This window comes from Cariama cristata, unplaced genomic scaffold, assembly GCF_000690535.1.
Source record: "Cariama cristata isolate BGI_N322 unplaced genomic scaffold, ASM69053v1 scaffold18411, whole genome shotgun sequence".
Taxonomy (NCBI): domain Eukaryota; kingdom Metazoa; phylum Chordata; class Aves; order Cariamiformes; family Cariamidae; genus Cariama; species Cariama cristata.
The window spans coordinates 3088-15872 of NW_009600025.1; the positions used below are offsets into that span (position 1 = coordinate 3088).

Below are 12785 nucleotides of genomic sequence, written 5' to 3' on the forward strand. Positions count from 1 at the left end.
TGTGGGGTTGGGGGGGGGGGGCAGTTGGGGAGGTGGTGTTTGAGAGCCGAGTGGGAATGTTTTGGGCAAAGGGAGTGTAAAATTTAAATTGTTAGGCTCGTGGTGCTCTTTCCAAGCTATAATTGTCGTGCTCGTGTTTGGGTGCGGGAGTGGATGTGTCACCTACTGCTGATCAGGTTTTTGGAATGAACCGAGCGTGGTGCAGAGTGCGCTGCATCTGCTGTTAGAATTTACTGTATTTCATGCAAATACACCAGTCTCGAGTCATGCCTGCTTTGGGATTGCCTTGGCCGGACAGCTACATCAATGGAAGTTGATTTTACTGTAGAGTTTGGTTGTGTTTTAACTTTTAAAACCTGCTTTTTACAGGGACAATGCTGTGTGAGTCAGATGCACGTATGGCACTTGCGGAACCAGTCCCCGCAGCTTATTTTAATTCAGATCCTCAAAGGAACTGTGAGGTGTCACTGGATGATGTACTGCTCAACTCTTCAACTAGGTTTGTCTAATTTAAGATTTTTTTTTTTCTCTGTGTACATAGGATATAGTTTGTGTTCTATCATACTTGCTTAGATTAATTAAGATTTTTTTTTTGGAAGAAATTTCCAACACTTGTTACTACTTCCAAAAGCTGAATCTACAATCTCACCCTCTCAAAAGAAGAGGAACAAAATTAAAATTGCTGTCCATAGCTACCACACAGAGTATGGAGCCTGAAGCAGTGTGCGTTTAATATAAAGTACAGGAATGGCAGAATATTCTGCATAGTCAGAATATTAGTTTAGATGTGGTACTTCAAGACATGGTTTAGTAGACATGGTGGCATCAGGTATACAGTTGGACTTGATGATCTTTGAGGTCTCTTCCAACCATAACGATTCTATGATTCTAAAGATCACCTTTTGTAAAGGAACTTTGCGTAATCATTAATTCGATGTAATTGGGAAGGCACTGATCAAATCGTTAGAATACCTAGCAAGTACGATGCTGTTCGTGAAGTGTTGCTGTACTGTAAGCAGAGGCGTGCCTCTGTAGGCGATAGCTTGTGTGCAGTACCGGTTTTTATCAAACCCCTGTTAGTCTCTCTGTAAGTCTAAGCAGCCTCTTACTAAAGAGCAGATTAGTATTTAAGGGTCCATATCACAGCACAGTGGAATGCGATATAGCTGACAAAACTCTTTACCTAATTTTTTTCAGGCTGCATTTGAATTACATGGAGTAAGGGGGAGAAAAAGATGACTTGATTCACTGTAATGGAAAGAGCTGGGGCTTTTTTTGCTGCTATTACTGGGTCATTTGCATGCTTTGATCATAAAAGCTGGTGGAGAAATAGTGCAGGACTGTTGCAACTGAGGATTAATTTGTGCTGAAAAATGTTCTCAATAATCGGAAGGAAATGCGTAGTAGGGAACATCTCGTAATCCCTTTGGGGGAAATAAAGAAAAATTATTTACTTCCTTCTGGTTTCTGGCTTGGAGATTAGTTAGGAGAAGCAGTTCTGCTTTTGGACAGGTCATGGGAGTAGCCACGTGAAATCTTCTCTGCGCCTTAAACCTTATCATATGCCCAAAGCAGGAGTAGTTGACTGTCCCCTAGAAATTCAGAGAAAATGTAAAACAGAGGGAGGCGATTTACCCCTTACACCAAAATTCGCACAGTGCCTTGTGCTGACTCGTCTTCTCTTTGCTCTAGTGGAAAGGGAAGAAAATGTGGGGCTCGGTGGGAGCCCTGCCTGGATTAGGCTGAGGAGTTTGCCTGGGACCGGAGGAGCTCCTGCCTGTGTGCAGGTGTGGTCTGACCGTGAGAGGCAGAGACGTTGGGGCTGCTTTTTGCCCCAGAGCTGCCCCTGCTGGGGGTGGGGGCTGTTGTGATGTCTGCCTTCTAGAAGACCCCGGAGTTGGTGCTGGAGACAAGCGTGGCACCAAACATTGCCATGGGGAAGAGGGAACACCTAGCACTGGCGTGAGGGAACACCTAGCACTGGCGTGAAGAAACAAAGACCTTCATGATGGCTTGGAGCGAAGGGCCCTGGGAGGGCTGCTTGGCAAGGCAAGATAGAAGTTTTAGTTCTCTGGAATATAACATTGGGTTGACTAAAACTTGGACCTTAGCGCTGTGCCAATGATCTACGTGTAATATTGCCCAGGGCAGGGGAACCAGGGTCATCTGCCGGTGGGTTGGAGGGTGGGATGTCCTTCTAGGGAGCAGAGCACAGGCACTCGAGTACCAAATCTCACAGGGTCTGGCTTGCAATTCACCGTCCGAAGTGGGACATGCGACTTGGTTATTCTTTATCCTCATCACTTACGGCTGTGAGAAGGTCTGTCCGGGAAAGGGCCGGAGGAAGAACACTGTTCCACAACCGCGGGCAGGTGGTGTTTTGCCAGATCTTGCAAGGTTGAAAGTAAAAGGGGCAACTTTCAGCTGGCACTGCAGGGCAGGTTCCTGGTGAGGAGCGTGGCTGAAGTAGACGGGGGACGTGCCTGTTTCCATTTCTTCACAAACATCTGGTGGGAGCCTGATGCACTAACTTGACTGGGAACACCTAAGAACAAGATTCCCTGTTAAATCCGTTTCCTGCTCGTCAGCTGGCCTGGCTTCTGCAGGGAATCTCCATGGGTTTCTGCACAGGGTGACAAGCCGGGGGGATCGCTGCACCCTCCCCTTCGTTAGCCTCGCACGTTGCGGACAGCAGATAGGCGCCAGATCCGTGTGCCCCTTCCTGCCACCCTCCTCCTCCTCGCTCTAGACTCTTTGTTTCAGGCACCTAGAGCAGACCTCTGGTATTAAATTAGTGCTGTTTTCTGGATGCCGTGTGTGTGGATTCTTCTGCAGCTTATCTGAAATGATAGCTACGATTAGGACAACATACACGTGCTTAAAAGCAGCGCAGGCAAAGCTTGCGCACTCTTTGAGAGGGACCTGTTTTGTTGCCATAGCCATGCAGGCTAATAAAATTAATAAAGCCACCTGCAGAACATCAGGAACCACTCTGACATCCAAGGACTAATATAATTAAGTGATGGAGAAAGCATGCCTGAGGCATTCTTCAGCCGGTGTGCTAAAGCTTATCCAGGACTAATTGCTTTTGCCTTGCAGAACCGTTGAGGTCCACAGCGTTGAGGCAGTTGAAGATACTATGACGGAGGGATGTCAGACAGACACGCTTGGTTTCAAAGGTAGGTGGAAAGAATTTTTAGTTACCATGGCATGCATAAAATTATTACTGAAATGAGAGAGGAGTTTATCAAACCATAACAATGGAAGAAGAAACTTAAATTGCAGGATGGTCTGTCCAGAAGCTTCTTGAACTTTGGCTCTAAAGCACGGATGTGCTTCAAGGAGTAAGATAGGTAGTGTTGCTGCCTAATGCTTATCTACCAGGTAATAGTGTACTGCTTTCAGTCCTCCTTCAGCCAAAAAAAAAAAGCAGAAAAAAAAAGCACAGTGTATATGATTTTTGCAGAAAGCTGCCACCATACCAGTACAAGAGCTTTAGGGCAGCAAAGCAGGTTAGAAGGGGATGTAAATAGGAAATGTTTAACAAAATTTTGAAAGTGCTTTAGAGTTTTCATCTGCTAGTCCTGGTCTAAAATACTGGGAGTCGTATGGCAAACTTGCCAAGAATAAAAGATCAAAAAAGGGGTGTGGGAGTGGGTAGAACAGCATTTGCTTTCATATGTTTGATACTTGTATTTATATTTCTTTTATGGCAGCAAGTCATTTCTAAATATAAGATGCTGAACGTTTTTCTTTCAAACCAGACTCTTCACCTCCTGCCTCCAGCGTGTGGACAACACGACGAGATGGAGAGGTCAGACTGAGGATGGATGAACAGGGCATAGGCGGCGAGGCACCAAAGACCGTTCCTCAGCTATTCAAGGAAGCTGCTAGTAAATATGGTGATTTTTATGCCCTTGCATCCAAAAAGGGTGGCCAGTGGATAAAACTAACGTATAAGATGTACTATGATGAGTGCTGGAAAGCGGCAAAAAGCTTTCTGAAGGTAAGCTTTTGATGAATTCTGCTCCTCCTTCACATTCAATCAAGTTAACTGTTGTAATGGCTGTGGCCAACTATATCTTAAACCTGCAAATTCTGAGTGAGTCTTAAAGTGACAGGGAAATACCTGGATGTGCCGTGACCAGCTTGGTAATTACCGCAGTGGTTTTGTTGGAATTTCTTCCAAGTTGTTCCCACATGCAACTAACAAAAAGTGTGTAAGGAAACACTTAGAGAGGTGTTTGAGGTCTATGTCAAACCTGGACAACATCTCTCATGAGGCATGTAAATTTGAATCTTTCTAAGAAAAAACTTGAAGGAATGTTTATGAACCAGACTTAAATGTCCAAACTGGCTGAGCCTTTTGCCTGGACTGTTGGGAATTAAGACACTCGGAAAGAGAAACCAACATTACATGTGCTTACTGTTATCCTTATGAAGTCTTATTTCTCGAAGTGAAGGCCACTCTCTCTTTACTCCTGTGGTGGGATCTTCCAGCCTACCTACATCCACTCGGGGACAAAACCAGAGAATGGCTGAAGGAGATTTAAAGACTGGGACTTCAGCAGCCGGAATTTCATAGCAAAGTGCCTCTGACTGTCACTGGAGCTCGTGCCCTTGTCATTATTGATGTCTGACACATCTAATCTGTACTAAATGTCTCAGTAGGTGTTGCCTAACTTAACCTCTCACCTTCTCATTCCCAGCCCAAAGGGAACTGATAACGGCCTGGATTGTGGTTTTACAATACCGTTAGCGTCGGTGAGCTGGTCACACCGAGTGCAGACCTAAGCAAATCCTTTTTTTTTTTTTTTTTTTTCCCTGCTTAATGATAAAGTGGGACAGTGCCTGATGTGGAACTTTACTGGTTCCATATTAGGTCTTGGGAAGTTTTTCAATGTGAATTACTGTATATAATAGCATGAACTTTTCCCTTGACATCGTGCTTGCAGCAGAGATCTGTAAATTAACTCTAAGTATTCTTCAAAGGAAAAACAAGATTGCTGTAATCTCATCTCTTGTTTATAGCTGGGAGTAGAGCGTTTCAGTGGAGTGTGCATCTTGGGATTTAATTCTGCAGAGTGGTTTATTGCTGACATTGGAGCTATCCTTGCAGGGTAAGAATGAGTGCTGCCTCTTGACATGCATTTTCCTTTAGGATTCAGATAGTAATTTCAGTATTCATATGAGAAGCAGTTTTTGATTTAAAAAAAAAAAAGGCAACAAAACCAACCACAAAAAACCAGAACAAACCCAACTGCTTATATTTGAATTTAATGAAGATAACTAGAACCTAAACTCTCTCTTTACTTCATTATGAATTGAGGAGACAAAAATTAACGTTTTTTTTTTAGCCAGGTGCTTATCTCTAAATAAGATGAAGAGTAGGTTAATCCAAAAGCATACTTACCTACACTGTTAGTAAAAATGTGATGGGAAATGCCAGAGAATCACAGCACTGGACTTTGATAGCCTCCTTCCACCTGAGACATTTTGGTCCCTTACACCATTCTGACATTTCCCATGCCTTAGAACAGAGCCTTTGCTCTTGAAATTAAGCCCTCCACCACTTCTTGTTTTATGGGATATTCTTCCTGAAGTTGTTCTTCTGTTAAAGTTTGAAATGGTCTGAATTTTGCCAGCCACTCTGCTTGTCCTCTAATTTTGTATTTTGCTTTTCTCTTTTTTTTTCCTTTTCTTTTGTAGTGGAATTGCGGTTGGTATCTACACTACAAACTCCCCTGAAGCCTGTCATTACGTAGCAGAGAACTGTAGTGCTAACGTGCTGGTTGTGGAAAACCATAAACAGCTGCAGAAAATCTTAGAAGTAAATACACTTTCTATATGGCTGGAGGCTACAGCATCCTATTGACAGATGTGGGAGGGTAAATCCCGTGGGAGGGTAATACCTGAGGGAAACGCTGGATCTGAAAGCAGAGGTGAACTGATCCAGCACTTGGTGTGCTCCCCGTTCAAGACAGATGAGTAGTCACTAGTGCTAAACCTTACCAAAGGTTAAATGGTGGTTCCACAGCTTAGCAAAGCCTCGAGCTTAAAATATGAGAAGCCAAAATGAACAACTGAGCATCCCCTAGGTTGTCTGGCAACATCCCCGTCCAAATGATTACTGTCTCTAGTGAGGCTTCCCCGTTCTCTTTCAATAACAGAGATGAGATTCTCTTACCTTTACTTAAAATGGCAAGTAGCAGTAGCATGTTAAGTGGTGGGTTACTTCAGCTTGAAAGGGACAAGCAAGGTTTGCTCCTTCTCATGAATCTCCCTTCTTAACACAGATTCAGCATAAACTACCTCATCTGAAAGCTATTATCCAGTATGGGGAAGAGCTAAAAGAGAAGAGACCAAATCTGTACTCTGTAAGTACTGAGCATCTTAATGCCTTGTAAATACTGGCTGTGTTTAGCTGATGGCTTGCAAGCAACCATCACCTGCCACGGGACTGTCACCACGTGAGCTTGTGTTGGTTTTAGTGAGAGATTGCTTGCCTCGCTGGAGCAGTAGATGTCTGCTGCTGTTCAAACGCGATAATCCGTGTTGTAAAGGAGGGTGTTAGTGTACTGACCTCTGTGAGGCAGCCTCGCGTCCCAAAGTCACTCCAGTTGGGCACTCCCAGTGAGTACCAGGGTTGCTACAAAGGTAGTAAAGCCTCCTCAGGGTGGATCTGTCTCCTCTTCTGCTTCTCGCTATGCCTCTTGTGGCAGCCAGAAAACACTGTGGGGCTGACAGTGCATATTTACAACCTCTTCCAGATTCTGCCAGAGGTTTGGACGTAGGAAACAGTTCCCTTCATGTGTAGCAAAGGGTTTAATTTCACATGTGAATGATGGCCTACAAAGTGATCGAGCTCTTCTCTTCTACATACAGTGGAGTGAGTTCATGGACCTTGGCAAAGATATTCCGGATACTCAGCTCCGTGAAATCATTGAGTCGCAGAAGCCTAACCAGTGCTGTACACTAATATATACCTCGGGGACAACGGGACAGCCAAAGGGTGTAATGCTCAGTCATGACAACGTAAGTGTCTTTTCGTATGGCTGCCCGTTCCAACAGCTGTGTCCTTTGGTGGGTGCTGAGGGAGGGCAGAGATCAGCTGAAAAACATGCCTGATGTTAAGATCGCAGGACGTCATAGACTTATTTTGTGAGCTGCGAATTCTGTGTTGTGCCCGCTTGCGAGAGCTGTCACTTAACGCTGATGTGGGTTGCTGTTACAGCTGACGTGGACGGCATTGGCGGCAGGGCGTTTCATAATGCTGACGGATGCTAGAGAAAAGCAGGAACTGGTGGTCAGCTATCTGCCCCTCAGTCACATTGCTGCACAGATGTCAGATATTTGGTTGGCGATGACATTCGGTGTACAAGTTTTCTTTGCTCAGCCAGATGCGTTAAAGGTAAATACATAAGACAATAAAAACCCTACACCCATCCACCTGCATGTAGCTGGGGTGGGTGCTTTAAGACAAACATGGCTGACTTATCTCGTGATTCGGAAAGCTATGCTAACTCGGTTTATTTGCAAAGTGACCAATTGCTCCAGTTTAAGGGTCTGTTGGTTTGACAAATATAGCCACTCTGACCTTTGCCTTTTGACTCTGTATTGCAAGCGAGGATAAGCTGACCAAGCACTTCAGGAGCTTCTTGGTGTCTCACCTGACACCGGTTCTCTGCTCCGACAGCTTGGCTTTGTATTTGCTTTGTCCACATTACAAAACACCACCACCACCACCATTAAATCTGTGTCCTGAGAAGGGAACGATTCATCTCTTGGCGCTGCATCAGTGTTGGCACTGAAAGCATTGACCCTTGCTCTCTTAAAACCGCTGTGGCATCTGAATGCCCCTGGGGTTCCTTTCTCTGGTGGCAGTGCAGCTGAAAAGGGGCAATTCCTCAAAATTGGTGGCGGAGTCCTAAGCTTCAGCTAGAGAAGCTGACCTGAAGTCTGGAGTGAAGCACTTTTGAAAGCTGTATTAAATTCTGCTTTGCTCAGGGCACCTTGGTAGACACCCTGCGGGAAGTGAGGCCAACTGCTTTTTTGGGAGTTCCTCGTGTCTGGGAAAAAATGGAAGAAAAAATGAAATCCGTAGGTGCAAAATCATCAGCACTGAGAAGAAAAGTGGCATCGTGGGCCAAGGGAGTCGGGCTGCAGACAAACCTGAAGCGGATGAATGGGTAATTATGAACTGCACTTAGGGAATGTTACGAACATTAGGAGAACTTTCCTGTCGGATCAGGAATTATGTCCCACGTAACAGGCCAGACTTAGGGAGAGTAAAAGCCAAATGTAGCGCTTGGACACAAGGGTAAGCAGCAAGGGCTGGAGGGGGAAAATAATTTTTTTACTGAATAAACTAAAGTAGGATGAAGATGAAAGGAGGAAGGAGGAGCAGCTGTACTTGGTGACTGAGATCTTGCAACCGTTTTTCTCCTACAGGTATTCTGAAGTCCCGGTGAACTTCCGCTTAGCCCGGCACTTGGTGTACAAGAAAGTGCGAAAGGCCATCGGGCTGGACCGGTGCATGAGGTGCTACACGGGGGCTGCTCCCATTACCAGAGAGACGCTGGAATTTTTTTTAAGTCTGAACATTCCTGTGTTGGAGCTGTACGGCATGAGCGAGAGCTGTGGGCCTCACACAATCTCTCTACCTCACGCGTTCAAACTTACCAGGTAAACACCTTTCTGTGAGTGGAATGCTGCTGGTGCGGAGGAAGAGTTGCTTTAAGGTTTCTCCTGCATCTGGCATCTCCGTCTCGCCTGATGCAGCTCATCCCCGGAATCTTGCTGCCAGTAAAAAGTGGCTAAGGAGACCCCTCCCTTTGCCCCACATTTCAGAATCAAGCAACCCCCGAATCTTGCCTGCCAGTAAAAAGTGGCTAGGGAGCCAGCTCCTTTGGCCACATCTTGCAGATGAAGAGATCTGCCGAGGGCAACAGCAGGGTTACTTCACTTTAACTTGGCCTGGATTCCCTAGGAACTGGGGAGGAAGCAAGGGACTGATGGGAGGAAGGAAGAATTAGTAACTCTAGCCTACAGTTCACTTTAATGTCAAATGAATAAACGCAGTAAGACTCCGCTCTTGCTTTGAATGGCTTGTTCAGTCCCCATGGGTCCAGGCTGCAGAGTAAATACCACCATCTGTAAAAGTTTGCTGCCAGGGACATAAATCTTCTCACTCCAAGCTCAGGTGTTTGAGAACAATGAGTGGAAAACACCAGGTGTGTGAGCACTGATCTCTCTGCAATAACAACTTTTTCTGTAGTTCCCCTTACATAAGGAGATGCCTTTTAAGTTTACAAGTTCCTTGCTGAAGCAGTTGTAATAAAGCTGCCTGGCTTTGTTCAGACACTTTAGCTTGAGAGGCTACTGCTATAATCTCACTCTGTTGCTCAGCTATTGAATTTAAAAAAAAAAAAAAAAATAAAAATGCCATGGGTTTGTGTTCTCTTTAAGCTGTGGGAAGGAAGTCACAGGCTGCCGGACACTGATCGATAAGCCAGATAGAGATGGCAATGGGGAGATCTGCTTCTCGGGAAGGCACGTTTTCATGGGCTATTTGAACATGGAAGAAAAAACCAAAGAGGCAATTGATGAAGATGGCTGGCTGCATTCGGGTGACCTTGGCAAGCATGATAAAGACGGATTCCTCTACATCACTGGCAGAATCAAAGGTAAAGCATCCCTGAACTTTGTTGTCTTGAGGTTATGCTTTACTATGACATGATGTGTTCAGACCCTGCTAGTTGCGTGGTGGTGGCTTGCACAGAAGAATATTTAAATACTTCTGTTTCTGAAGTTTTTAATATGAATATGGCTGCAGTGTGTCCTGAGCATGTGACGTGGTGTGTCACGATGGGAGGAGAGGGATGGCCTCCAAAACCAGTGTGTGTTTGCAGAGTAAGGAAGAAATCCTCCGATTTCCAAAGCAGTAGTTAATGCTTTGTTGGCTTCTTTTATGGTGCTGCGTGTACTCCTGGCTCCCTCCAGTTTCAGCTAGCTTTCCTAGTTAACCTCTAAGAGAAAACAACAGCTTAACGCTTCTGTGGAAATGGCTTGCAGCAGCACAGTTCTTGGGACACCACTTCGGTCAATCCCAAACACATCCAATTTCACGCAAGACTTCAGCCATCAAAAAGAGAGAAATGGTGATGCAAAGGGGCTGCTTTAAGAATGAAAAGACAGCCACAAAAGTCAGGCTCTGCTCTGCATCACACTGTGTAACTTTAAAAACTCTGCTCTGCCTCAGCAAATTCTTCAGTTTCTGAACAACTCGGGTACCAACTGACACGCCTTAGAGTCTGAGGTGCCTGTGGCAGGGTGCCGAGGTGCTCGTATGTCACAGCCCGTGTCCCCAGACCGCAGACATCTCTGGAGCGGTAAAGCAGCTTTTGCGATGCTGTTTGTGTGCAACCTTGGTCTCGCCTCTCGTAGCCTGGCTGGAGTCCTTCTGGTTTGCTGCCTTCTCCAGATGTTGGGACACAGACTCATGACTTGATCTGGTAGACACAAAGGAGCTATCAAGTTATTTCAGATTGTGAAGGAAGGGGGAAAATCTCTAAGCATTAACCAAGACTTGACTGTTTTCCAGAGCTCATCATCACTGCAGGAGGCGAGAACGTTCCTCCCGTTCCAATCGAGGATGCCGTAAAAGATGCTGTTCCCATCATCAGCAATGCAATGTTGGTTGGAGACAAAGCAAAATTCCTTGCTATGCTTCTAACGCTAAAGGTAATGGAAAACAGGATGGGAATCCATCTGTGTTGCTGAATGCGTTTAATTCCAGCGAGGAAGATAATTGTTACACATTTTTACAATGTCTTGTAGAGACAGGAGGCATCGTGGCGTGTGACTGGCTGTAGCCGAGTTGCAAACGGCAGTTGTACCGACAGAAAAATGAGCACTGCCGCTTGATCAGACAATGGGGATGTTCTGTTGTTCAGGGCAACTCTTTCTTTCTGTACCACAGAGGGCAGAAAGAAACAGAAGGAAAAGACCTAAAAGTGAGACTGAAAACAGAAACCCTTCTGCTTTTCTTACCCATCCTTAGTATCCCCTGGAGCAGTCTGGACTGTAACAAGCTGTCAGTGATTTCTTCTTGTGATGCTGGCTTTAAACTCCACAGTGACGCATCTGTGGTGGCAGCGCTGACTTCTGTCTGGCGACCTTGCAGGCTGGAGGGTTTTTTTGGGACAGTGGTAACTGCTCGTTAGCAAGAGTGCCTGCCGACCGCCTCACCCTTGTGCCAGAGACACCGAGCGAGGCCCTGGAGGTGGTGGTGTGCTCATCTCGGTCGGGTGCCACACGCTCTGACTTCCAACAGGCCGTGCTGTTGTGGGATGTAGGGAAGTAAACTGTGGTCTGGGGAAAAAAAAGTGATCAACTTGGGGTAGCACAGGAGGAATTTGGAAGATGAGCCCTGTACCCAGCTTGCTCCTTGGTATTGACAGGGCTGTTGAGCAGGCAGAGATCTGAAGGGGTTTCATCTGCATTTTTGCCTCGAGGAGGCTTCATTTGAAGCAGTGGTTTCCACCAGGGGTATGAAAGTTGCAGGGGTTGATTAACTGGACAGCTGGCACGGGGCTGGGGTAAGACTCGTTAGTACGAAGGGAAGGGAATGTTCAGCAATATCAGGTTACCTGTTCTGACTTGCCTCGCAGTGCAATGTAGATGTAGAAACTGGCGAGCCAGGAGATGATCTCACTCCAGAAGCTATTGAATATTGTCAAAAACTGGGCAGCAAGGCTACAAAAATCTCCGAAATCATCAGCAGCAAAGACAAGGCTATCTACGCGGCTATCCAGAAGGGAATTTCAGCGGTCAACGAGGGAGCTGTCTCAAATGCCCAGAAAGTCCAGAAGTGGGTTCTTCTGGAGAAGGACTTTTCTCTCTTTGGTGGAGAGCTTGGTGAGTGGTGGATGAGGCATTTGGGGTTACCCTCTGACCCCTTCCTTGGCTGTTGAACAGCTGACACAACTGGGACCCCCAATCCACAGAGCTACCCACGGCCTTTCCTTGCTGTGGCTTTTCCACCTCACCATTTTGGGGAGGGTGGGATGAATTCCCCCTTCAGCCCAGCAGACCCGAGCAGCGCTTACCCTTGGCTCTGCGTTGTCTCCTGTGGGACGGTTGCGCTGTTTCTGTTCGCAGGGGAAGGAAGGGAGATTTTGCGAATTGCAAAGAGAAATTTAGAAGTCCATGTCGGTTCACGTGTTCTGAATCTTCCTCTCGGCTTACTTCACTCGAATACTGATTCGTGTCTCAAAATGGTACCATCACCATTACAACCTTGTGCTGTATTTCTTTCCACAGGCCCAACAATGAAGCTGAAGCGATCAGTGGTGGCGCAGAAGTACGAAGACCAAATTGCTCAGTTTTACGTGGATGCGGCTACCCCTACTGCCCCAGAGACGGCTCTCCGGCAGTAGCGCGGAGGCTTTGTGCTGTGGACTGAAGCAAGCCTGGAGGACGATTCCCCTGCTGTCGAAATAAATGAGGCTCAGTCATCGCACAGCCCTTCCGAATCGCTTAACTGTACCTCTTTTTTTGGCCCTCGTACTGCAGTGTGGTGAGCGTGTTCATGCCTGGTGTTTTCCCGTCTCTGTGCTCTAATGCCGAGATATTCCCGAATATCTCCGCTTTGTATTTCTTGCCTTTCCATTTTTATAAGGGCAATACCATGTTTACCTTAAATCCGTATTACACGTTATGTTGTAACCAAAGTTTTCTTTTCCTGAGCTGAATGTAAAACAATCAGGAACTGCAATTTTCCT

General features: G+C 46.0%; 1 protein-coding gene across 1 annotated transcript in view; it reads left to right on the top strand.

Moving 5' to 3' along the window:
- Nucleotides 1–12440, top strand: part of ACSBG2 (acyl-CoA synthetase bubblegum family member 2) — a 12497-nt gene extending 57 nt beyond the window's left edge. Inside the window, exons 2-15 of the mRNA XM_009709901.1 lie at nucleotides 370–499; nucleotides 3100–3179; nucleotides 3765–4006; nucleotides 5032–5120; nucleotides 5710–5830; nucleotides 6297–6377; nucleotides 6886–7035; nucleotides 7235–7411; nucleotides 8008–8189; nucleotides 8452–8685; nucleotides 9469–9686; nucleotides 10604–10743; nucleotides 11673–11919; nucleotides 12325–12440. Coding sequence (XP_009708203.1) covers nucleotides 370–499; nucleotides 3100–3179; nucleotides 3765–4006; nucleotides 5032–5120; nucleotides 5710–5830; nucleotides 6297–6377; nucleotides 6886–7035; nucleotides 7235–7411; nucleotides 8008–8189; nucleotides 8452–8685; nucleotides 9469–9686; nucleotides 10604–10743; nucleotides 11673–11919; nucleotides 12325–12440 — 2207 coding nt within the window. The remainder of the gene's footprint in view (nucleotides 1–369; nucleotides 500–3099; nucleotides 3180–3764; nucleotides 4007–5031; nucleotides 5121–5709; nucleotides 5831–6296; nucleotides 6378–6885; nucleotides 7036–7234; nucleotides 7412–8007; nucleotides 8190–8451; nucleotides 8686–9468; nucleotides 9687–10603; nucleotides 10744–11672; nucleotides 11920–12324) is intronic.
- The last annotated feature ends 345 nt before the right edge of the window (nucleotides 12441–12785 follow it).